Source organism: Wasmannia auropunctata, unplaced genomic scaffold (genome assembly GCF_000956235.1).
Source record: "Wasmannia auropunctata unplaced genomic scaffold, wasmannia.A_1.0 LD335998.1, whole genome shotgun sequence".
Classification (NCBI taxonomy): Eukaryota; Metazoa; Arthropoda; class Insecta; order Hymenoptera; family Formicidae; genus Wasmannia; species Wasmannia auropunctata.
Window position 1 is genome coordinate 425,693 of NW_012026892.1, and position 26,943 is coordinate 452,635.

The window sequence follows — 26,943 nt, forward strand, 5'->3', positions numbered from 1 at the left end:
GATCTTAACACTTTCGATCGCGCGGAGGACGGTTAATTTTATGTGTCATTAAACTACCAAGTCACTATCTCATAAATCAGTTACATTTTAAGTCAAAGTAAAACGTACTATTTATATATAATTTAGATTAACAATAACAAATATATATATATATATATATATGTATATATATGTATATATCTAAAATTTAAAAATAATTTTAATAAAAGTTACTTTTAGATTCCGCGGAAATTTTTAATTACAATAACAGGCGAGATAGGGAAGACCGGGGCTCGTGGGCACAGTTTTCACAATTTAGGCATTTGACTTTTAAATAATTCTTTATTATGATTAAACTGTACTAATATGGTAAAAAGAACTTTTATAAAAAATTACTGTTATATGTATTATTTAAAATAACGTGTCGTTTAAGAACAAAAATTTTCCTTTTAACTTAATAATATGTCACTTACAATTAGATTTCCTTTCTCCGGTCGAAGAACATTAATATGAAATTTTGAAGCGTTTGAAAATTTGCTTACTTTCTCTTGAATCAGAGATTTTCTCTTTTTTTATTTTTAAATATTTGTTTGATTTATATAAAACTTAGAGAAAAGTACCTATGTTATAACAAAGATATTATACAGTAAAATTTTTCCTGTTTCTTCAACCATAAATACATAAGCGGAACGCAATGCCAACTTGCCTCTTGTGCCAACAAGCTCCGGTCTCCTCTAGTCAGCCAAGTATTGTATTTAAGGTAACTTAAATACAATAACATGATTTTCGTATCGTCAATAGATGGGGGTCAATAACTTAACTTCGGTTAACGCGTTTACTTGTCAATCAATCGCGCGTGGAATACAAGGGGAAATCGAGGATATCGTAACCGCGCGTTACTACGCATTCGAATGCGTTATACGCATGAAAAACACGGCTTTTCTCTTATTGCTATCAACGCGAAAGAAATCACTCGCGTACGTCACCGGGATCACTATTTTCTACCCTCGTTCTCCGACATATCGCTGACAGACGCGAAATAAAAAGCGAGCTGCGACGAATTACGCATTTATCGCGAGCAGATAGTATAGTTTTATAGGCTATGACTAATTCTCTCCTGTTCTTTTTATGGATTTATTTTCACGGCGTATGATATTTACACTGCGTCGCAAGAGCTGCAGACATTGCGTAAATCATCATAGCAATAACAGGCTCATCAATTTCGTTCTGAAAAAATCATTGCAATCGTAAATTGTCACTGTCTCTAACGACGCAGCAAAATATTTCTTACGTGCACAAAACACGTAACAACATTAATGAAATACGAATATTATTGGTAGCAAATACAATTTGGTATAATTACTCACGAGAGAGTAATGCTGGTAAATAAATATAATTGTTATAAGCATATGACAGATTGACCACTGTTTCCAACTGATGACTATATAAAAACACGTTGTTTATATACTCTTCGATGACTTAGCGCTCGTTTAATGCAAAATCCGAGGATCTACAGTAACGTAAATTATTGTACGTTTTTGTCACTGGCCATATATACGTATGCGATTATACAAGTGGATTAACATAATACTTTCGGCGTAAATAGTTATAATTACATAAATTATATTACGTGAACTTAATATTTTGCGTATCTCTAATTATTTTTTTATTCTTAACCAAAATAAGAACCGCGATTGCAGGCCGTTTACAGCCGATTTCGCAACAATTCACATCTACTACATCGCATCGAGTGGCATCGACGCGATTTTTTTGCACACCTAAATTGGACGGATTTGTTTTTACTACGTCTCTCACACTTAAGCGTCTATGTATTCTGTGTCTGAAAACAACTGTAAATCAGCGAGGAGATAAAAATTATCTGTACGTGGTGGAGTTAAATTTGACAGCGAGATTTACACGTGTTCCATCCCGCATCTCCTTCTGACTTTCTCTCTCTCTCTCTCTCTCTCTCGCTCTTACGTCAATTGTTTTGGAAACCACAACCGAATTAACTGTGATTTAACCACCGTTATCGAACTTCGGCCGCAATTTTACGCAATCGGTATCATTTGCTCTAAGGTCCTCATCGAGACATCGCAGGTCGTTCAGAACTTTGATTATCGTACCGTTTTTTTTTAGATCTCGCCCTGTGCATATGTATATCTGCGCGTTGTTGTCAATCAACGCTAATATTATTGTTTACACACTTCATGGGAGATCGGGCCGGTGCACGGTTACACGCGCGCTGATAAAAGTCCGCTTTCGAGATAAGCGCGTATACGACGCGCGATTTGCGTTGTACATCTGTTCGTTAAGCTGGAACTGTTAAGCGAAGAATAAAATACTGGAGGAGAGGATCGACCTTTTCATCTCTCTTTCTTTCTTTTATCTTCGTGTTTTCACATTTGTGGTACTTTCCATGGAATTTCTTTGCCTCCCTCCTTCCCTCTCTCTCTCTTTCTCTTTTCCCATCTGTGTAGAACTTCTTTGCAATCGTGCGTTGGTTTTGCAATACCGATAACGACGCGCGGTCACTCACGCGATGCAGACACTTAATGTTCTCGGGTGATGTCACTGATAGTCATGGACTTGACAGACAAATTAGCGTCCCATTTGCCCATTTGTGCTTCGCGGAATGTTTAATAGGAATTAAAGATGCATCGATAGCGTAAAGAAGGAAGGGAAAACATCTCATTTGTCACCGTAAAATATCTTAATTTCCTTCCACATAAAAGAAGACAGAATAAAATGGAAAAATATTGGATATATAATACAATATTTATTCGTACATCGATATGTACGAGAGAGAATGTCCAAAAACTAACGATTATTATAACACGAGATATCTACTTAAATTGTGAAATCTTGAAAAATATTATTTTAAGGAATATTTTCCAAGTATAATTAAAAGAAATTCGTGATATTTAAAAATAAAATTTGTATAAAAAAGCGATTTATATATCAGTGAATATATTTTCTGTAAGTCCATTAAGTTATCAGTTTACGTAATGGATATTAATAAATTTTTCTCGAATATTGCGTTATATGTACTGATACAAAATATTTTGGTGCCGCGATGAACGCAAAAAGAAATAATCAAGTTCGGAGCAAACATATACAATACACATATGCAGCACATATACAATACATATAGACGATCATAATCCCTTCCTCTAATTATGAGCAATTGAAATTGTTATCAAAAAAATTTAAGTCCACAATGGACAGGAGCTTGTCGAAAAATATGCATCAGAAAGCATTATTGAATTAACATAAGTTGATAAGAATATAATATTGCGAACATATTCGTAAACTTTAATTTTTTTCTTCATATTTATGATAATTTTTAATTAATAATATAATTTTGTTTATTGAATCTATTGTTTTTTTATAATAAATAAAAAAGATAGAAAATATATTAAATATAAAAAAATGGCCCTAAATTTATTATTCAAAAATAAATTCTTAAGACTTTTTATATCTTATTAATTTAAATGTAAAAATCTTTTGTGAATTATTCAAGTTTATTAAAATAAAATATAAACTGACACACTAAACTCACGCAATTGTTAATATAAAAAAAGTTTATACGTTAAGTTTAAGCTGATGACAGTAATGAGACACCCTAAAGTTTACGTAAACAAGGACTTGTAATTGTAAGAATGCAGGCAAGAGATTTAACGAGGCGAAGCGACGATGATTTTTATGATATTCAACTTACGAGGTCGCCTGGTCGCGATGAAGAGAAGATGTCTCGCCAGCATGTTGAAAGTATTGCCGCGGCGAGTGGCGACTGAACGAGCCGGGAATCGTGAATCGACTTACGACCGCGCTGCTCCGTCTATCAGTAGTATTGCCCCGGCGACTGTCTGTCTAGCGACAAGATTTCCTCCCCGTTTTTGCACCGATAACGCCTTATCATCGCGCCACGCTTAAAAAAGTCGTTTTCGTTCCGCGGCGAGTCATTAGATTAGTATGTACGACTTTCGAAGACCTTTCGAAAATGAAGAAGAAACTGGCCTTCGTCCGAAAGTGACTTTTCTTTCGAACGGATCGATAAGCCGAGTATTTAGGAATAACAATCACACAGACAGACGACCATGAATCACGAAATCGACGATCTTGGGAAGACGTGATCGGCTCGTGATCAAACGCGACAAAGATTTACGGAGACGTGACTCCGAACGTCTGCAAAAATACAAGCCGGTTTTCTGCGGCACTGCATTTTGTTTTAATCGAGGCTTAGAATCGCGATTTCCGAGAGCGGATCACAGAGAAAGAGAACACGGACGAAGGACGAGCGGTCTCGCGATTCGTTTGACCGGATCGAAGCGTACTGAAGGCGTCGGGACGCGCACGAAAGTATTTCAATCCTCGCGGTGGGGATTTTTGTTTATCGACACCCCGGCCATTATCGTGTCGGGATAAACATCACGTCTGATGCAATTCGCATTGCTTATTGAGCCAGCGGCTAATGACGCTGATAAGGGTTAACAAAGTGAGTCTTTAACTGACAATGAGGGCTTCGTGGGAGTTTTCCAACGGATTGCTAGAGCGGATGATTGACTACTCGCCCCAGCGCGATAATTTCCTGTTTACCCCCATCGATGAAAGTTTCAAATGTTTGGCGACTTAATTCCGTTTTATTTAAATCCGAATAAAATAAACGTAATATGGACGGAACTTTAATTAAGTGATTCAGTTCAGCACAATCCTTTTTTTAACTTATAATGCCCCAATTTTTCGAAAAATGCCATTGTGTTATTAAAGTTAAACAAAATAGTTTAACTTTACGCGTGACAAGTTGGAAAGCTTGATTACTAAAATTTCAGAATTCTGCACGTCCTTCCTTGATTCAGAAGAATCAATATGAAAAATTAAAAGTTTGAAGAGAATAGTTTGTTCGGTAAAAAAGTGCAAAAATTTATCATTGCCATGCACTCATCCTATTAATCTTTTTTTTTTCAAATTCAATCTCCTCTTATTGATAAAACTAATGAACTAAAATATTCCACACAAGGACTGTCATTTGACGATAAAACTCGAGATTTATCTCCTCGTAAGTATTAAACGCACCGCGGGGATCGTCGGCCGACAGTTGGAAAGATCGGACACGAGTGTCAGATAAGAGAAAACGTGACCGGTATGCGTCTTTTCTTTATCTGTATCTTTGTTCGCGTGCGCAAAAAATTGACCGATCTCGCTCTCGTGATCGTCGTCGAACGATTCGTTTATTGGTCTCCGCCTCGGTCAATTCGCGAGAGTGACATTACCTCGATCCGTTGATTCCGTCGTTTACATAATGCGCTACAATGCGCTGCGCCGACATCTCCCCCGCGACTTCTTCGCTCCAGTTTGATTAGACCTTGATGATTCCCGTTCATCCTCCGATCTATTTTACGCGATGATCTTACCGTTATTTAACAAACTCGAGGTATCAAAGTCTCAACGCATCGAAATCATTCTCTGCGAAGTTATCGCGCCGATAACCGAACCTTTGACTGCAAAAACGCCGCGATTTTCGAGATATCGTGATTCTTGCCATAAAAAATTGTGATATTCTATGTATTAGTCTGAGTTAAAATAGAATACAGCTTAGTTCACTAAGTTGAATTCTATTTTAACTCACAATCAGTTAATTTCTTCTTTCTCAAAAGAATACTTTGAAAAGAATTTCCTTTTGAAATTCGTCACTTTACGAGTATAAAAATTAAACGAAAATTTTTAAAAGCATAAAACTTTGTCTCTCTTTAGAAATAAAAATATTAAGTTTCCAGTTACTAAAAGTTTTGCTGTATAAAAGGAAATTATATTCTATTAAAACTTTTTTTAACTTCGATTTTCTTTAGAAATAAAATTGTGTAGAAATAAAATTTAATTGTAAATTAATTCTCGAGATAATTTTATATTTATAATATTTTTTTGTAAGTCATTCTTTGAGCAACTACTATTTATTAATACGATTAGAGTTAGATTCTCAAGAAGCACAGTCTGAAAAGTGTAGTACAGATGTACTCGGTGCCTTTAGCCATAAGACACGTTATCACGCATTATCATACTTTCCAAGAGTATAATTACTTTCGATTAAACCCGCGTTCGTTTGTTTTTCTAAGCGCGACCCGACTTATGTCAGAGCTTTGCAGTAGTCGCACGCATTATCTCATCACTCCCGCTTCATATCAGCATTGCAAAACTAATGTTGTACACTAATACAATATTCTCTACTAAATCTCTATAGTCGCTGGCGGCTATACTAACAAGCAAAAGTATTTCCTTAGTATTTCCTTGCGCCTAGATCTGAAATCTTCATAGAACTGGTCGACTTTGATAAGATAGGAGTAGAAAAATTTTAAATATTTAAATTGTCGATCTCGTTTTAGCTTCGCGTTGACACAAAAGTTGCTGTATTGTAATCGCTAACGCGATATGTTTCCTTTTTACCAGATTTCTGTGTCGTTACTAGAATATTTGAGCACCCTAGCCGGTTCTAGGTCCGAAGCCCTCGGTCTAGGACTAGTTGGCACCGACTGAACCGGTACCGTTACATCATTGTCAAAGGTCACGTTGTTATTGACCCGTGGCTCCGGACTAGAGACCGTCTCGGGATAGTTGATCCTCTCCCTCAGCAACTCCTCCTGCAGCTCCTCGGAGGGCGTCCTGCAAATCTTGGACGACTTCTCCGCTTGGTTGCTCGCGGAGAATTTCTTGATAAACATGATCGGACTGTTCGCCATGCGATAACTCTCGCTACGTTTCACCTTGCGATCTACCCTGTCGCCGCGCACTGAGTCGGAACTTTTTGCAGCCTGATCATCTGATTCCGTACATTCGACAGTCGTCTTCTTATCGACGACGTCGCAATCGTTGAGCGCCGTATTCTCATTTTGACCATCGGAATTAGACGTTTTCCTACAGAAGTTCGGAGTATCGAGATCCGAGACCAACAGTTTCCTACCTAACTTGGGCGTGTTGCCGGTTACTCTCAAAATCTTCGGATAGAGACCCGATTTCTCAAAGTCCAATCGCGAATTCGCGGGATTAAGACTGACCGAATGGTTGACTTTGGACGGGGCGATCGCGCGAACGCTCGTCTCGACGGCGTCGCCGTTGACCACCGGCGGATGGTTCTCGTCGCGATCGAGTTTGCGCTTCGTTTGTTTGTCTATCTGCGAGCCCCCGTGACAGATCCTGGCTTTGTCCACGGATCTGCCCGGCTCCGGGAGCTTGTTGCTCGGCGTCAGGGCGAGAGTCGAATTGCTGACGGGGAACTGCCTAGACTCGTCCTTAGAGCGTGACGTAGCGGTCGCAGTGCGTAACGCCTCTAATCTACCAGTGCGGCAATCGCGGTGCTCGTCAGTGCTGGACGTCTTACCTTCGTCGCCTTGCACGTTGACGTAAGCCCCGCGGACTTGTCTGTGGGGACTGGTCGGGCTCGTGGGACCGACCACGGTCGCCGGGGTGCGCACGTAATCCGGACTGGTCGCGCGATCGGGGCTCCGTGCCGCCCGAATGATTAGCTTGCCCAGCTGAGGTGACGTCGGTGGTGTGATCCTAATGTTCGCGGCGTGATCCACGGTATCGGCGCTTTTCGTGACGGCACGAACGTTCGGCATCGCGCGATGAAACAACGGCGATGGGCTTGGTGATACACCCTCTCTCACGAAAGGACCTAGACATTGACGTTACGTGAAAACGCGAATTTGAGACGCTTCTGATAATTTATTCTTTGTCCATTATAATTAGTTTCATCAAGATGCTTTTTGTCACATTTATGTTGAAACAAGATGAAACAAAAAATGCTGTTAATAATTTAATATAATATAATTTGCTATAATAATTTAATATAATTTACAAAGCTAATCTAAATTGAGATTTTAGTAAAAAAAATATTTATTCTGATAGGTCAAGCTAATAGAAAGAGTAATGTTGAATAATTGAAATAATTTAAATACCCGGATTAAACGTCGTGTGCGCTCCCTTCCTTCTCTTCAGGCTATCGGACGAGTAGACGACTTTGCCCTCGGAATCTAAAGTGACTCGAGCGCCCTGTCTCTTCCTCTCCAACGACGAATCCGGTTTCTTCGGCAGCTCGCTCAGACTCACGTATTCCGCGTCCTTCTTGAAGATGTCGGAATTGGCGTAGGTGGTAGTCGGTCGGACGGCGGTCATGCCTGATGACGACGACGACGACGATGACGATGACGAGAGCGGGCCCGCGGGACGTTTGTCGTTGTTGTTCCTCACGTCGGCTATGGTCACATAGTCGCCGGAGTCTGCATTCGACAGCTCCTGCACGGCGCTGTGCTTCGTGGCGTGCTTCTTGCCCGGAAGCACGCCGCGAAGCTTGCCCAGAACTCCACTCAGCGGACTGATTTTGATCGACGACGACGAGCTCGTCGTGGTCGGTCTGTCGATATTGACGGCCACCGGCAACACCTGCACGGTTGCATACAGATTCTTGTCCTGGCCGTTGATCACCTCCATCTTGGAAGTGCCGACGGTGGCGGACATCAGCACCGAACCGCCGCCCTGAAGTTCAGTCCTCCTCGGTTCGTTTGTCTTCTTCTCGCTCTGCTCCGACTCCCTCGCGTGCTCGTCGTCGGACACGGGTGGCGTGATCACGCACATCGATGGAATCCGACTTGTTGTGATTGCCGTCTTCGAACGGATTCTCTCGATTCGCTCGCAGCCCTCTAGATCGCTTGACTCTGAGTACTCGAACTCGGAACAGGAACGACCGGTGCAGGCTGGACTCGAGGCAGATTCGACGGGAGATGAGGATGTGTTGTGACCGCTATCGGGTGACTCGCCGCCGTTTTGATTTTGTCCGTGAACCTGTCGACAAATATAAATATATTGAAGATATAGACAAAAGGATAAATGCTTGCACACTTTCTATAATTATTATGTAAAGTTTAGTTTATAAAAACAGTTTAGTTTATAAAAACATTTAATAATTTTATCAAATACTTAAATATTTTAATAGAAAGATTGATGCTAGCATTTTTATATTAATTTAATAAAAAATATAATCTTAAGAAAGAGAAATTTGCTCATTTTTAAATAAAAAAAAAGAGTGAAAGTTAATTAAAATAAGGCATTTCTTTACATGCATTGGACGCTCTGACATTATATTATTAAAAATTAATATAATCGATATAAATTTATCTTTTGTCTAAAATTTAATATTAATTATCCAATCTCATCCATTTTATTTTATCCCATTTTTATGGCTATTTTTGATCTCTTAATAAATGAGTATTAATTTAATGCGTAATTTTATTCCGCTATCTCTTGTCGAAGCTAAAATATTGAAGCTCGAACTTACCATAGCAACAACCGTGAGGCTGGACTTGCGCTCGGGAGGCGGTGGTGCCATCAGCGCGGTGCAAACCGTTCCGGCCGAGCTGGTCGTTGTGGAAGTTGATCCTCTGCCAAACAGTTCGTATTCGTTCTCGACGATCGGTGAAGTGGGGTCGGAGCCGATGTCGTTAGTCTTGGTCAAAGGGCTCTGTGGCATGGGTTCCTCCTCTCTAAGTGTTTTCAAGCCCGAATCCATATGAAACGAAGTGTAATATCCCTCCGTGTCGCAGGAGTACACGGACGATGTTTCACCATCGTCGGAAAAGGGCACCACCGTGATATCTTGTATGATATCCGGCGTTAGAGTACCTTCGGAAGTTACCGACGACGAGGCTGAAGTATCCCTTCCCTTTAATCGCCTCATATGACTTAGGGAAGTTGAAGACGTGCCGATCGAAGCCGTCGTCGTGGATCTGAGATAATTTCAAATATATTAAGCGAATAAATTTAATCTCCTAGTCTAGAATAATCTCTTCGTGGCCTTTGACTCAAGAGATTGAATAAGCAACATTCAATTTGCAGGAATAATAGAAATTAAATTTGAAGTATGAAGTTTAAATAATTTCTGCAATTAAATTTTTATAAATCGTTTTATTAGGTATATACTCAAATATTTAGAATCCATCTTAAGATCTGCTGTTATTTTTGAAATTATTTAATTGGCCGTACAACCAGTAAAATACAAGATTTTTATCAATATCGAGACCGTCGTTATTAAGATAATCCATGTTCGATTTCTTCTTCTTACCTGGGCTGATGCGTGGTGGTGGTGGTTTCGCTGCCGATGCTGGCTCTTCCGCTCTCGGACGAGGCGCTCCAGTTTCCGGAGCTCGAGTGCGGCGCGTCGTCGCGGTTGCTGCCCTTCCGTCGTTCTCGCCTCTGGGCGGCGCTCTCGCGTAATTTCACGCTCGGCTGTTTGTTGTCCGTGCTCGGTACCGACACCGGTATGCTGGCGGTGCTCTTGCCGCTCGAGCTGGACGAGCTCGGCTTCCTCTCGTGCGACTTGTCCCTCCTGCGTCTCGTAGTCACCGTTTCGTAAATATTGATCTCCTCCGGCGATCTCGTCTGACCTTGTGTCTGCTCGTTCCTCTCCGCGCTGACTACCGTCGTTTCCTGCTGCTGCTGTTGTTGCTGCTGCTGCTGCTGATTCGATTTCGGACTGATCAGCTTCAGTCTGGACATGCCCCACGCCTTCAGCGTGTTGAAGTGCGACTTCTTTTCCGTGGGTGAATCCTTTTTCACGGAGCCCAAGACGTCCGTGCTCGCTGAGCGATGGGCTCTCGGAGTGGCGCTTGGCAACGTCTCCTCGGGCTCGTCGCCAGTCGTCTCCCTACAGCGATAAATAATCTCAACGACGTGAACATGATGGGAAGTACTGCAGTGAATTGGTTTGCATCACGTTTTAAGAAGCGACAGATTTACGCGCGAGCATACGTACGATTAATTGGATAAATCGCGACATACGATGACGATTTTGTTACAGATTATTATTTCGCGTATACTTAAATTGATACGTAAGTTACATTGTTAGAGCCCGTGGGTGGTCTCGCATGCGATATCGCACGACAACGATACGGGGGAGAGGGACGATCTGAAACTATTATCATGGCAATGGGATGTACAAAAGAAGTAGAATAAGGGAGATTCTTCATGCTTGGACGACTGCGAAAATATGAGCGCACTTTATCGAGCGTGACAAATCGCCGACTATTTTCGAGGTACAGAGATCTCCGGAACCGCGTCCTTATACTGCCTTATAGTAACAGGACCGCAGCGATAAGATGTATCCGAGCAAAATGCATACTTCTTGGTTATACGAGTATATTTATCATGTCGTGAAAGTTGAAGGGGTTGGACATTCACCGAATGGTCCATTAATCCCCTCAATGATAGCATTTCCTGGTAATCCTTTTTTTAGCAACGATGAAAAATTATCCTTATTATACAGATAAATCGAGCAATCTTGAAACAGTTACTTTCGCGAAACGTGAAACAATGAAGGGTTGACAAAATAATTTTTATTAATTTCAGAATCTAAAGTATAGCATATATAATAGCGCTTTATAAAGCAGAATTTTAATTAAATACATTTATTTTTTTTAAGAAATATACGAAATAAAAAAATTGTTCGCAATCTATGAATTAGGAATAACTGAAAGAGTAGTGAATAAGAAGGATTAGAAAGTTCACAAAATTCATCAGTTTGGAATTGAAACTGTGACAACACTAACCCTCCGATAGCTTGTCGAATCTCCTTCTGATCGGTACCAGCGATCGTATTTCGTCTCTTTCCTCTCGGCCTGCGTGGCCGTGATCTCCTCTTCACCGTTTCCTGAGTTTCTGGCCCTGACAGCAAGGACCTCCTCCTCATCGACATTCTTTCGAAACCCCGACCGCTCACATCCACCGCTACGATTTCCGCCGGGAATCTACGATGAAAGCGTATATTTCGGGATCACAATAGGCTTGTCGGCCTGTCATTGATACAAAACTGAATGGACCGGAGGAGACGAGCGTATCAAGTCACGTAACAGGAAGCCGTGTGACAGACTTTTGACTTATACACAATTATACGTATATTAGTTTATATATAAATTATATAACATTGCATTAATTTGACTGTAAACTTCTCATAATTACTCTATAAATTTTTATTTAAATCTCAATCTTCTTTGCTAATCTTTTTTAATAATTATAGATATCAGTTTTTTTTAAAATATGATAATTTCTTTGAGATACAGTTGGTAAAAATGTCCAGCATTACATTAAATTTTATTAATCTTTCCCAAAATAATAAATTCTTTATTATATATAAATAAAAATCTAAAATTTAATGACAGTGACGAAATATATGTCAAAAATTAAATCATAAATAGATTTTTAATTTTTTTATCGAGATTATCATTCATAAATTATATCAATACTGAAAAGATTTTCGGTCTCTCTATATTTCGTGCGGCGGTTTCTACAATTCCCGTTCTATCAGCAATCAAGCGACGTATTGAGATAAACCGCTTACTTGAGCGCGATAGCCTGAACCTGTTCCTCGGGGCTAGGTAGCTTGTGATCGACGGCATCGTCGCCAGTCGTGTCGCCCAAGATCCTGGACGCGCAGTCCGGCGGTACGGTAACGTCGCCGAGAGCTTCGGTAGACGTCCACCTTCGAAGATCCTCGATAGCAGCCGGCTGCAACAGAATAATCATGTAATAAAATCACCGTCCCATTTATAACATATTTCCTTTTGTAATTACGCCTCGCGGAACTATTCATATTTATTGTCACTTTTATCTCTTTGATCATTAATAAAAAATAATACAAATCGATTAAAAAGGGCTACTATGAGTCATCATGCAAGACTTGTTGCGTATAAAAATTATTATGTCATTTTATTTATTCCGTTACGTAAATAATTTCCGCTAATAAATAAGCTAATAAACAACGGAAGTTCTTTGATTATTGTTTATCGCTGAAGAAAGCCCGAATGGAGCTGAAACGTACGGTTTGAGAGGAGATTGGAAGAGTAATGTAATAGAATGAATAAAATGATATAATAATTTTTATATATACGCAACAAGTCCTGCGACATTACTCATAGTAGTCCTTTTTAATCGATTTATATTATTTTAAAATTAAGAGTCAATTATTTTAGATTGTAATTTTGATAAATAAAAAATATACTAATAGGATTATTAAATTTTGTACATATATTCAACATAATATATATATGTATACATGCATATATATATTAAAAAATGCAATTATAAAATATTGTTCGATATTATGTAGAAGAGACGTAGCGAATACGTGAGGAAGTGCATTTCTCGTGTCGTGTGAAAGAGTTGTGTTATTTTGTACGTACGTGTTTGCTTGGTATCGTTATGCGACTTGATCCCAGAGCACGTAACAATCTCTTTCATAAAAGAGTATTTTTTTTATGTATTTTTCTTTCGTAGATTTTTACGACAAACTCTTATGAGCCAATCTACTATACAACTACAAAATTGAGAAGTTGTTTGGGTAGTCAAATAAAGTCATAGCGAATATACTTGAGGAAGCGGCGCGTTTCTCGTGCCGTGTGAAAGAGTTGTGCCAATTTATATGTATACATGTTTGCTGTTGTTATGCGGCCTGGTTGGTCCCAGAGCACGTAACAAATAACTCGCTTTTTTTTTTACTTCCGCGGGATCCAGAAGCCCCGTAACAAGGAGGGGTCGCCTTCCGTTCACCCTGCGGGAAACTCGACGCCGCGCCGCGCCGCTGCGGCGAAGGAAGAAGAGCGAACGACGTGTTTTACGCGCTGCGGCACCTTGCGTGGGCGTTAACCATTGTCGGGGTGTCACCTCGCCGACCGGACGGGTTTCACGCACGGAGATACGGAACGGATTGGATTCCGACCGTCTGCCAACTTTTCCACACGATGCACTAGCCGTTGTTCGCAACTAATCCGTGAAAATGGCCATTGTACATGTTTTAATTTCGCATACGAGAGAGAAAGAGAGAGAGAGAAACAGAAGGAAATAAATTAGGAAATAACGATTTTTAAAATATTCATTTATCCTGACTACTTCAACTAATTGTGCATATTACAGAAGCTCCTATGATTGGCCGAAGTACAAAATAAATTCAAACTGCACGGAGAGAATTTTCTTTTAAAATTTACCCTGAAAATCATGTTAATTGTGAGACAATATAGTATTTAGATAAATTTTACTGTGCACTACAATAAATTTTACTGCAAAATCTTATTGTGGTGCACAGTAAAATTTGCCTAAATACTATATTGTCCCATAATTAACATGATTTGCAGGGTAAATTTAAAAAAAATTCTCTCTGTGTGTCTAAATAAATACATTAACTTAATTTGTATTTTTTAATACGACAGTTTTGTTAGAATAAAACTGTCAAAAATTCAAATTGTTGTTTTACATAAAGCCGAGTCATATCGAATTTGTGTATGTATATATGTATTCATATTCAATCAATTTATCTTGAAAGTCATCCTTGGTCCTGATTATCTTCTTTAACGGAAGATAATCTATGGAATTTACATTCTTCTGCTTGTCAAGTACAGTATTACCGTCATATTATAATGTGAGTGACAATCTTCGGTTTGATATAAACCGGTTTAAGCGCGCAGGTTCAAGCGCAGAGAAAAATGCAAGTTAATCGTGACACATTTGATGTCAAGTGGAGAGGAAACGCTGCTCCGCGAAATTAACTGAAACTGTTTCAAAGAAACGGGATTCGATCCTATGAACTCTTCAATTACACGGTGAAAGTTAATTACGTCGAATTAAGTAGGCAATGAGGTCAGATTTGATTCTACTTGGCATTTGTAAGTTAGTGTCTCATGTTGAGGATTATTGAGTCATGCACTGTGTAATCTCTGTGTTCGCTCATCCGATGCCAGCTAATTGCCTGAACTCAATATTCAGTTTCTACCGTATATTTCGCAAAGTCAATGGGAACAGTGTAAACTACGGCGATGAACTCAGTATCGTTATATAACTCATTGAGAAAATGCATATATGTATGAATGCGCTGCCTGTGCAACTTTCTCATTCAGCAAAAAGATTTCTACTATATGCGTCATTAGTAAGAAACGATTAGCTAATCAAAATGGTAAAGTTGTTACAGATTCTAGCGAGACATAAATTCTTATCTTTAGATGAATATTAAATTTAAAAAATAAACTCAAAAAGTTATTTGCTTAATTCGTATGTTCTATTATTCTATTCTAAATTTAACAACTCACGGATTTGCTGATGTATATCTAGATTCGTTATTTAATTTAAAATGTATTAGGATTAGTATAAAAGGTTTTTTCTATATGATCTCGAAATCTTGAAAAATTGACTATTACATTAAACGATGCTGACAGTAGAATTAACAGAAGATATCTGACGTTGACTGATCTGAAATTAACTTGGACTGCGGAGAAAAATACCAATCGGAGGGGAATATGTCCTGGCATTTTTAGAGAAACAAAGAGGAATGTACTTACGACTCGAGACTCGATGTCGAGGCTGTGGTCCCGTCTCCGTTTACCAAGAACCGGCGTGCAAAGGAACATATCCATCGAGCTGCCATCCCTCCTTAAGGAATCCAAACTTCGTACGGCGACTATGGCAGCGAGCTCGTACAACTCCTTCAGGGCCTTCGGCCTCGTGTCCGCCGTGAACAGTCCCGTCGATGGTTTATTCGTGACGTGAAAATGCTCCGTCCTCGCCGCGAAAGTACAGATATCCGATTCCGCTGTAACACGAAGGATGCGAGACCTTAACGATCGCCTTGTCGTCTAAGAGATTGCAGTCGAACTGTTACATGTAGAGTCGCGTGTTTATCTAATTTCCATCACTTATCCTGATATATTGCACGTAACGATAACAACAACTCGATAAATAATTTCTTTCGAGATAATTTCATCTCTCGGCATACCATTATACTTCTTTCAGATATATGTAATTTTTTTATATAATAATTATGCTGAAATATGAGATAAATGGAATTATAAATATTACAACCATAATTGGAGATCTTTTATAAAATTCTATATATTTAAATAGCTCACGAATATAAGCACATATTAAAATGCTAATTAAATATGAATCGAAAAAGAATCTATTTTAAATTTCTCTTATTAAAAATAATTGATGGCTAATATATTCGCGTTAGCATATCGCATATAAAATACTTGGTAAAGGTATACAAGTATTTTCTAAAAAAGAAGTTTCTTCTCTACATTCTAAAAAAGAAATTCCCTAAAAGCAGAATAAACAGAAAGATTTATCGCGGTACAAGGAAAGGTTCACTAATTAGAAAGAAAAAGAATGTCTCGCGCCTCATATCGAATTTAAGAGGCGCTCACGACCGCCTCTTTTTTCTTTACAGCCGTTCTATAACGTGGCATTTCAGCCCCGTAATATACTTTTTGCCGGTCATATGTGGCGAACGGACATCACGCCGCTGACATATCTTAACTGTAAACATGTTCCATTCACGGTTTCTTGCACCGTAGCGCACGCGGGCCCCGAGCATGAAATCAGTAAAAAAAACCTAACTCATGCCACCCGCGCTCGAGGGGCACGCTTGATTCGACGTTTCCGGTTGTTTTCAGAAACGGTTTCTTCCGTGACAAAGCCGGGGCCTTAATCTCTGACAACGAGGTCCTTCCTAACGTTTTCAATTACATGTCCAGAGGGAGAAGGGGGGGGGGGCAATAATCTCATAACATACATTAATTATAAAATAACAGTTTACTTGAAAAATGCTATTAATAAATTAAAATAAGTAATTGCTAAATTATAATGCATATCAATAAAGCTGGACATAACTTCTTTCTTTGATGTGATAAAAAATTATGCGATTTTTATTATTAGTTAACAAACGCAAAATGCACGCATAATTTTGATCATTATATTTATTTGTTAATTTGCAGATTCTGTAATCTTTTCTATATTTCTAGATATTTTTATAATATTAGAAGAAAAAGCTTAAAATGTACTGATGCCTTTTATCGAAAGTTTCGCTTGTGCAGAGTGCTATAAAATCGTGCAGACTCACTGTATCCCGGTACACACACATGCGAAACATGTGAATTGGCTGACGGATGAGTCATAACGTTTGATTCGTGTTTTTACCGGCGAACGTGAACGTCGAACAATGAAATCCCGTAAACACCTCCGCGCTGGACGGACAATTAGTTCCGTTATTCAGTGGGACCCTTAATTGCTGACTTTTTTTTCAAAATCAATCTTTTTGGCTTGACAACGCATAGCGCATGCACGTCTCGCAGCGCTATATATGAAGTGCTTTCATTATCGCGTGCTTCTTGTGTTTTCTCCCGTTGTTCGCCTTTTGTTTCGCACAATACCACGAAGGGTTAATCACTACCGGTCCGACACGCGATAGGGTCCGTATCCCCCATTAGAACTTCATCCATACGAGCTCGCCGCATCCAATAACGTTTACGCTCGATTCGCATGCTCGATTTGCCCTCTGATGCTATGATGGAAAGACTGTATAGTCTGTAGAATGCGATTTACTTTGTAAAGCTCCGTTCAGAAAATGAATTAAAAGCTAATAAACTTGCAATTTTATAGTCTCAAAGTCAAATAACAATTTTATAATCTCACTTTATCAAAGCTTGTTTTTAGACAAAAAATAAAAACATTTTTACAATCCAAATTTAAAATCATTAAATCTAGGATAAGCCAAGAATTATATATTTAATTCATAATTAGTAAATTTAAATAACTTTATTAATTTATTTAAATTTAAAAAATTAAATTTTACGATTCCAATTTATACAATTCTAATTTATTAAAATCGTTAAATCTAGATAAACTAAGATAATATATATTTAATTTAAAATTAATAAATTAAAAACAATTTTATGATTCCAATTTATAAAAATTGACAAATTTTTTACGTTGAATCTTAAAATTTTGCAAAAATTTCAAGCGCTACTTATAATTCTTTACTATCAATTCTTCGACGTCTACGCTCCAAATGGCTTCTGGAATACTTTAGTATTCAGTATTAAGAGTTACGCTAACGGTTCATTACGAAGCAAGGTAGTAATATCGCACGACTGCTTCGGGCATTTAGTGCCATAGTGTATAAACAGAGCGATGCGTGTACGTGCGGGCCGCGAGCGAGAAAGACTCGCCAGTGTTCTCTGCCAGGCTGCAGTCCGATTCGATACAATCGTCCGTGGAGTATTTCTTACTAACCGTCTGTAACCTCGGAAGCCGATGCACATAACTACACAGGCCGGTACAACCTTCTGCGCGGACGAGCGGGGGATCGACCTTCCTCCGTGATGTTCTGCAATCTCATCGCGCGCGCGAATAATCGGAGAACTGGAACCGAAGCTCCGTTTCAGCATACGGATTCCTCTAAAAACTTATCTCCGTGCGAGCCACGTTATTTTTTGCTACTTTCAAGCAATTATTAAACAGAAATGTCGATTTTATTTTAACCGAGCATCAAGATTAATGACTCTGCATTTTTGTAAACTTGCGACTCTACATACATGTATAAAAGATTATTTTGATATTGAAAAAGAAAGCTCTTGTATCGGTCCGGTTCGCGTTTCTTTACCATTGAAAATAGTATACAGTGACATACTCGCGCGAAACGAGACGAGTAAAAGAAAATTTGAACAAACGCCGTTTCAGTTGGAATAAATCTAAGGTTTGAATTGCACGTTGGCGGAGAATGTGCTTTGATGCATTTCGAAGTAAATGCGCGTTTGCAGAGCCGAGCTCTCGTCTCGATAAATGCGCGGCGAGCGGCATTAAGCGCGTCACGGCTGTTAGCAAAAGAGGGCCGGACTCTGGAGATTTTTTACAGACGCCAGAAGAGAGCGAGTTACGAGTCAAGGCCGGCTGCACAGGTTGCTCGGTCATGAGAATAGAAATATGAAGCGGGTATGAGGCATGGGGCCGTGTTCGTAATAGTCGTACACCTGAGTAAGCACCGGCCCCGCGCGCGCGCGCGGGCACGCATCCCGATATCCCTCGCAATAATAGGCTTCGAGCCATTCGCAATCGTTTCTCACAAATCAGCACGATCCACCGTAACCGCGGCCGGCATGAGCTAATTACAATAGTAGCTTGGCAGCGACGTATGGGGTCCGGAACGTAATGATAGAACCGCTCTGATGCACTCAACTTCAACCGTGAGGTAGAATTTGTTTGTAAAACGCGAAATTCTTTGGTTTCTCTGTTGCGAGGTGGAGTTGTAAAAAAAAAAACAGGTGTCATTCTAAAAATTAGGGAATGTCTACTTACGCTTTCTCTCTCCGTTGAACAAGATATTATATTAAAAATTTATGCAAATTATACATTATAATTTAACAAAGCTCTAAGTTTATATGATTGCAAGATATATAGGCCATAAAATGTTTAATATTGAAAATTGCTTCTCAAAAAGGAAATCGACTTCGAATTAATTGAAGAATTCATAGACAAAAAATCGTGAGGCCCGCCATTAAGTGTACCTGGAAAAAACCCACGAGAGAGAAAGGGATTCTATTTATTTTTTCATCCATCTCCACGCTACTATTCCTTTTCATTTTATTTTCCATTAACGTCTATCCGAATCCGGTGTGCGCTCTCGACTGTCCGGCTTCGTCTGCGCGAGAGTCACGCTGAGGTTTCGCAACATCCGGCGGATCTCTCTCGACTCGTTCGACTCTCTCGACTCCACCACCGCCAGCGAAAGCGTGGAATCGTCGTTGATCGGGGAGCACGAAGCGAGCGGTTCGACGAATCGAGAGACCGGCGCGAGACAGGCCGGAGGACAGCGAGAGAGAGGAGAAACGCGGAGATGGGCAAGAAGACGGCGAAGAAGAGGAAGGAGGAGACGAAGAAGGTTTAAGAGGAGAAGGACGAGGGGAGAGGAGCAGGGCAAGATTCTCGATGGTGAAGAGCCGGTCGGCCCGTGGGAGGTCCGCTGTAGCCGATGAGCCTCGGCTGTGCAAAGTGCCCCGAAGGGCCGCTCGCGCGGCCCTTCAGAGGGACCGACAGACGGCTTACCGGTTGCTCCGGCCTCCTTCGTAGGCCGGGGCTCAAACCAAGATATCAAGAAAGCGCGTAATTCATGGTTGCCTCTCGCTCGAGAGCGCGAGTAAACCGGGCTTGGATTAGCCCCTTTGTCGAGAGTACCTAGGATTAGTTCTGGACTTCCTAGACCTTCCGCATATACCGCATTTCTCACGTATTTGGAACAACCGACGTTGATTGCATTGTAAACGACTTATTGATCTTGAAACCAAAAAGGTTTCACTAGCCTCTTTGAAATAAAACTAGACAATTTCAGATTTCACTATAATAGGTACGCGTGAATTAGTTTTGTGAACAAGATGGAATTGTATCTCTTTATTAATCTTGTCCAAATCAGATCGACTATTTTCAGAATTTTAGAGATAAGTCCACGTGTGTGACTTTGATTAACTCTGGAATCTGGCATAGTACAATGGTGACGCAAACGCGAATAGTGACGTCAACGCGATATATTACGAATATTACTCTTTGTGTTATATTATATCTCCCTAGAATCTGATAGTCTTGAAGAGGCTCCATGTACGATTCGTCCTTTCGACAAATTCGGCACACGGAGGCTGCGAATAACGCGATGCGCGCGCGAGTATTGATCCGTGCCGATGATAAATCGGCGTAGATGGTATCTCGGATCGAAGTGGGTATAAGGTGGAATACCGTGACGCACGAGATGATGTATTACGTGATGATCTTAACGAGTAACATAATTGTTACATAGGAAGAAAGTCGCTGCAATAATAATTGGGAATGTAATCGCCGTAAACGATTACTCATCATTACGTCAACCCCGAAAGCATCTCCGCCGTTGTCGTGCCGCGCTAATTGTATACGTCGACAACGCGTATATACGCCGTGGCGCGACCGACAGTCGACGATCGACAAGACACGATCTATCAGGCCTCTAATTACGACACGTACTGACGACACTGACGTACCAGCGTAAGGCCCGCGGTATACGGGAGAGATCGTCCGGTCGATCTTCTCGACAAAAACCCGGAATCTCCGGGCAAACCTGCAGGGAGGTGGGAACCCGGTCGTCACGTAACGCTCGTATTCGAATACCAACCGGGGTCCGTTTATCTCTCTTCCCTTTCCTCCTCCTCGCTCTGTCCCCGTCGTGCCCACGGGGCCACTGACGGATGGCGCAAGCACGCATCCAGGGCCGGGGGTTTCGCGGCCGGGTAAACACAGAACCGCGGCAGGTTGGGGACTCCGTGTAATCGCGAGCAAAACAAGTTCGCGCGCGAGGTCCGCCGGATACGTGTTTCGGAACCTGAGCCCTCTTTTGTCTGCCACGTTCGTCAGAAGAAAGAGAGAGAGAGAGAGAAAAGACGAAATGATGAAGAAAGGAAAGAGCAAGAAAGACATCGTTTTTCTAAATAATATTTATTTTACTCGGAAAATAAATAAGCTTGGAAATTATGTCTCCTTGTGATTTATGATGTATATATAAGAAATACCGGTTAATGTTTACATAAGGCGTACGTGACAGTTATAATGCGCTGTTAGTTTTAACACGTAAACCTTTAGCGGTAAGAAATTATGTGCCACTTGTTGCTTTTTTTGAAACTCGGTCTTACTGTTACTCACAATATAAATTAGAAAGATTATACAAAAACGATATAAATTCATTGAGATACATAAAAATTTATTAATATACACAATTAAACCTCGTATAATAATTGAAGCGATAAGTTAAAGATTGAAGCGTAATAATTTAGATAGTTATCGTTAAACAAGGAATTGAAAAAATCTCACCAAGAAAGGACGAAGAAATAGTAGAGGAACAAAGAGAGGAAACGACCGACGAGGAGGAGAGAAGGACTGAATAAAAGCGGCGAGGAGGAGTGAGAAGGTATGGGAGAGGGAAAAGGGACAAGGAGCAGAAGTGAGAGGGGGAAGGCAGTCAGTGAGGCACAAGGGAGGCTGCGAGGATCGTGCGAGGGGCAAGGTGAGGTAAGGTGGAATGCGGTTACGGTAGATCGCGGACCAGTCCTCGTACAGGTCCTGCAAGGCCCGACGGGGCCCACGAAAAGAAAAAACGACGGAGAACGATGAGTACCCCGCCGCAGCCGCCGCCGCCACCGCGCGCCGGGTCCCATCGGACCCCGAAGATCGCCGCCGCCGTCGCCATTCACTACCGGGGCCCGCGTGTGCACACTTGTGTGTTAGAGCTGGCCCAATAAATTTCCGTCGTTTTATAACGCCGACCTGTGCGACTGCAGCCTATCTACGACTACCGAGATTATAATACTCGCTGAGCTCGCACCTGATTCCTTGCGCCGGGGAAAATAGAGAATCCAATTGTATTCCGGAAAGCCGACACGATAGCGCAGTCGTGACCGATAAGACTCGGCAGTCTTCTTTCTCGGAATCAAATGTCCGTTACGTTTGCAAACACTCTGACAATTTATATTTGCCACGATTCACGATTATTCAATCACATATCCTAACTAAATCAAAATAAATAAAAATATAAATTAAAAACTTATAGGTGCTCGATAATGTAAGCGTATTAAACTATATAATTACAAGTTGAATATCTATCTTTTTGAAGGAGTGAAAAAGGCATAAAAATATCTTGAATATACATATCTTGAGATAAAAAATCTTATTTTGCACAATTGTGAGAAAGGAAGTCAATGCAACGCGCCTGTTTATCACTGTTTTTTTACGAGTGACCGTACGCGTAATAATGGCGACCGGGGATAATATTTCAACGTAACCGCGGCCACTCGCTATGATTCACTTTCGCCGTGAAATAAATTCGGCTTTCCGCAAAGAGCACGAGTAATGTTTCAACGGAGGTGCAGGATCTCTCTTTCTCTTTCTCTCTCTCAGGATGCATACCCGTTTCTCAGGAGGGGCTCGTCAAAATGCGAAGGGAGTCCCCGATTGCTTGCCAGGACATCACTCCTGCGGAAAGAGTGACGCATTCTCCTGCCAGAATTCTGCCACCGTCCCGCCGATCCCATTAACTTCTCAAAATTGCTTGGCACAGCGAGAGTGAGAAGAATATTTTGCGAACCCGATTTCATCAATCTTTATTCAATATTATAGTACAACTTGGAATGAAATGGAATTAATATTGAAAATGAAATTACTTAAGTGTTTCTCTTTAATTTGGAATTATCTATTATTTAATATTATCTATAATAATACTTATCATACCACAATTTGAGAAAATGTCGATTATTTAATTTTAAATGAACAATTTTATAAAAATTGAATAAGAATTAAATTTTATTTTAATACAGTATAATATCGAAATTACATAACATTTTTTAAATACATTTTATATTAAATTCTTATTCTTTTAATTTTTGCTTCCTATATATAAAAAAAAACGGAATAATCAACTGTTGCAAATTATTATTTTTTTAAATTATTTTTTCATTATATATGTTTTCCGACAATGGTCGTGCATATACACTATACAGAATGAATTGAGTCTTGAATACGAAACGCAGAATGCGAGAGTTTATTGAATGCGTGCATTATGACGTAAAGGAGAAACCTCGTTAATCGCCAAACTGCAAAACGGGAGTTTATGACTGGCAAAGACGTTATGTAGAATTTGATCGGCTCGAACACGATGATGAAAAAGGGTTTATTGACACAGCAAGACATACAGTTAATATCAGAATTTTGATTGCCGTTTACTGGTTTAAGATGATTAATCACTAAAAATATATACATATATATATATATATATATATATATATATATATATACACACTAGTGATTAATCTTAAACCAGTAAATGATCAAATTCTCTTCTGAGACAATCAAAATTCTAATATTAATTAATTGTATATATTATATTAATATTGGAGAGATATAAAAATAATCTCAGTTATTTTGTTACATATACATAGTAATAATAAAATAAATCTAAAAATCTGCATATAGATGCATTTTAATTCTCTAAAATCAATTCGAGATTTATTTTTTTAAAGTAAAAATTTAATTGTACGCCACAGATGAATTGATAATCTTTCGAAATAAACTCAAAAATTCAACAAAAACCAAAGCTTTTAAAAATATATATTTACCTGTGCGCTTAATTGTTTTGCGAAAGTTTCTCTTTTGATTATAATATTTCTTTAAAAGCAAATCGAGTAGTATTTTGGAGTCACTGGTTTTTCTCTGAGATTTTATTGCAAACTAAAAAAAGTCAAATCATACAACTATGCGACGAGGGCACAGATATAGTAAGATTCTATCAGACCGTCTGCCAGAGTCGAGAACTGACACGACCAGAAAAGTAAGATCAAACCGATAACTTTGCAACAGAATGTAGGTTCAAACCTACATTTACAGGAACATAAACCCTTCGCTTCGTTCGAAGAAAAAAAGACTAGCTCTAGTCAACCTTCCGCTTGCGGTCGTCGCGAAATCCTAATGTTTCAATTAATATCGTAGATTCGGCGAGCCGATATTTTTCTCAGTAGCAAGCCTTGATCGAAATAAGAGATTCTCATTATAGATTAGAGCAAAGCGCATGCATGGCAAATTATAGGGTATATGTGAAAACGTAATTGATAAACGCAGATTTTGTTTCGCGATATACAGCTGCCTATATCATATTGGCCGCTAATTTTATTGCAAAGCAATTTATGATTGGAATAAAACGGAATCCTTATAGCATTTTCTTTCCTCTGCTGAAAGATAACGCGTATGTACTCCATAATGACAAATAAAAATTTACGTATACGGCGATACAATATTTGTAACAAGACAACGTATAAAGGTACCCGTAGAAATACATCACTCTAATTCACTTGCTGCGAGATGACCGAGAGATGGCTCGCAGGATAGCGCGCGTAAATGACCTCGCGACTCTGAAAAACAAAACTGTCAGCGCGAATTGTCCTGACGGGACGTCCAGGCAATGTGCGAAAGATGCTCGCCGGAGCGAAAGACGGATGACCGTAATTTGATTCACGTGCGTCCTCGAATCGCCTAAGAACGAAAACGTGAGATAGTGGCATCCGGCACCGGCGCAAACCCGTCAGACGACTTCGAGCGTCACGACGACGTTTACTTCGGAGCGGGTGTACCTTTGTGTGTCGCATCGAGAAGCGAGGATTTTTTTTTTCGTCATTCCCTCCCTCCCTCCTTCCCAGCTCTGTCTCTCTCTTGTTTGTACGAGAACGAGCCGAACAGGAAACCGATGAGATACCCGCGGCTTTAACGAGCCCCTTCCTCCACCCGTAAATTATGAATTATTCAATGATCCATGGCCCAAAGATGGCGGATTGCTCCATCGATGGAGCTGTTGACGCGACGCGTGAATGGCAGTCGGATTTAAGGCCCGCTCGATATTAAGTGTCGTGGCAAATTGCGGTCCTGATACGGCCGTACTGTTCGTTCTCGCGCTGTCGCGTCGAGACACAGCGACGTCGTTTCACTTTTCGCCCTTAACTTTCATGTGCCGTGACAGCAAATATTGTGGCACGATATCGAAAGCGGATGTCTCAAGAACTTGTCGACTTTAGATAGTAGGATAAAAAATAGAATTACATTTACGAATAATTCCTTTCTTTTTCCTTAAGTATTAAATGACTTAAAAATATCAGGCAACTGTGTTTATTTTTTCCGTCTGAAAAAGCAGTGAATTTTATATTCTAATTACTAAAATTATTTTTAAAAATATCTTGAAAATATCTATCTATATATAAATTCAATGACTATTACTATCATTGAACTTTTATATCTACCGCGCGCGTGACTTTGGTATAACGTAAGATATAATAAAAAAAAATATATGTGTGACAATAGACACAGTTGAGAACACGACTGGAAAACTAAGATCAAACCGATAACTTCAGCAGAATGTAGGTTCAAGGAACATAAACCCTTGGCTTCTCCGAAGAAAAAAGACTACGATAGTATCTTCCGCTTGCGTAATATTTTAATAGCATGATAAAGAGGGATATTCCGATGATGCATTAATGAATTTCCACATATTAATTGGCGTCTGACTGGATGACTGGTTTCCCCGTAAGCTTCTCTATTAAAAGAACCGGATCAGCAAAAATCGGATTAAATTATAGCGTGCGGTCGACGCTCATCTAATTCTGTCAATCAAGCGGCCATTTTTCCGGCCTATGCGGTGCGGCCTGCGGTGAGACGGTACGACAGTTCGCCGTAATGATGCCCCGTTTAATTAATTTCTTTTTTCACGTATCTCATTTCACGTTGCAAAAGAAAGGGAATGAGAGAGAAAGAGAGTGAGCCGGACCACATGGAAATGGCGAGGGTCCGTAGAAAGAGAGAGGGACTATAGAAAATAGCGTCAGATATCGTTTCGAGTAACTCTCATTAGATATTCATTATGAGCCGGTTCGCATCCATATAAGTCTCATATTCTAGTCATAATCATTAATAGCTGGATCGCTATTAAACCCTCCTATGATCGACAATTAAACGCTGCGTAAATGTGCGCTTCTCTCCTTATTTTCCTACCGTTTTTCTCTTTTGCCGTGCGCGCAACACCGGAAAACTGAATCAACCTCGTTCCGATACCGAACGGGATTGTCCTAAAGTTTTGCTTAATTAACAGCGGCTAATTGAATTGCCAGCCAGGCTTATTGCAACAACATGCTGCTCTCTCTCTCTCTCTCTCTCTTTCTCTCTCTCCGGCTGGTTCTTTTTTGCTTTTTCACGTGTCGCCGGCTTGTTTTGTCTCTCGAGGAGAAGCGCGCCGATTTATGAGAACGGCCCTCGAAATTCTCGTAAATTTCGAAAAGCACCCGATATTTGTCTTTCCGCCGCGCGGAACTAGACAGCTGGAATTTCCTTGCGGTTAAGTACGGAGGGAAAGCATCCTCACCGGAGTGGATTAATAGTTGACACGGCAATGTCATTTCGAACTACTGGGACAATGTGAGTTAGGGAATATTAAATTATACGGAACGTAGAGTAAAGCTGCTTCTCTCTATCTGCTTATGGTTTTATCTTCAAAATCTGTATGCGTCAAAATGTTTCCTCACACACGCATACGATCATGTGTGAATTAATGTAAAC

General features: G+C 40.0%; 1 protein-coding gene and 1 long non-coding RNA gene across 2 annotated transcripts in view; one reads left to right on the forward strand and one right to left on the reverse strand.

The window, feature by feature from the left end:
- Positions 1-23,141, forward strand: part of LOC105453561 — a 31,021-nt gene extending 7,880 nt beyond the window's left edge. The window contains exon 3 of the long non-coding RNA XR_974887.1: positions 22,753-23,141. This is a non-coding gene — a long non-coding RNA (uncharacterized LOC105453561). The remainder of the gene's footprint in view (positions 1-22,752) is intronic.
- The window catches only part of LOC105453560, an 83,562-nt gene that overhangs the window by 5,616 nt on the left and 51,003 nt on the right, over positions 1-26,943 (reverse strand). The window contains exons 2-8 of the mRNA XM_011695622.1: positions 15,348-15,598; positions 12,362-12,528; positions 11,574-11,771; positions 10,091-10,672; positions 9,308-9,755; positions 7,932-8,814; positions 7,352-7,648 (exon numbers count right to left, since the gene is read on the reverse strand). Coding sequence (XP_011693924.1) covers positions 7,352-7,648; positions 7,932-8,814; positions 9,308-9,755; positions 10,091-10,672; positions 11,574-11,771; positions 12,362-12,528; positions 15,348-15,598 — 2,826 coding nt within the window. The remainder of the gene's footprint in view (positions 1-7,351; positions 7,649-7,931; positions 8,815-9,307; positions 9,756-10,090; positions 10,673-11,573; positions 11,772-12,361; positions 12,529-15,347; positions 15,599-26,943) is intronic.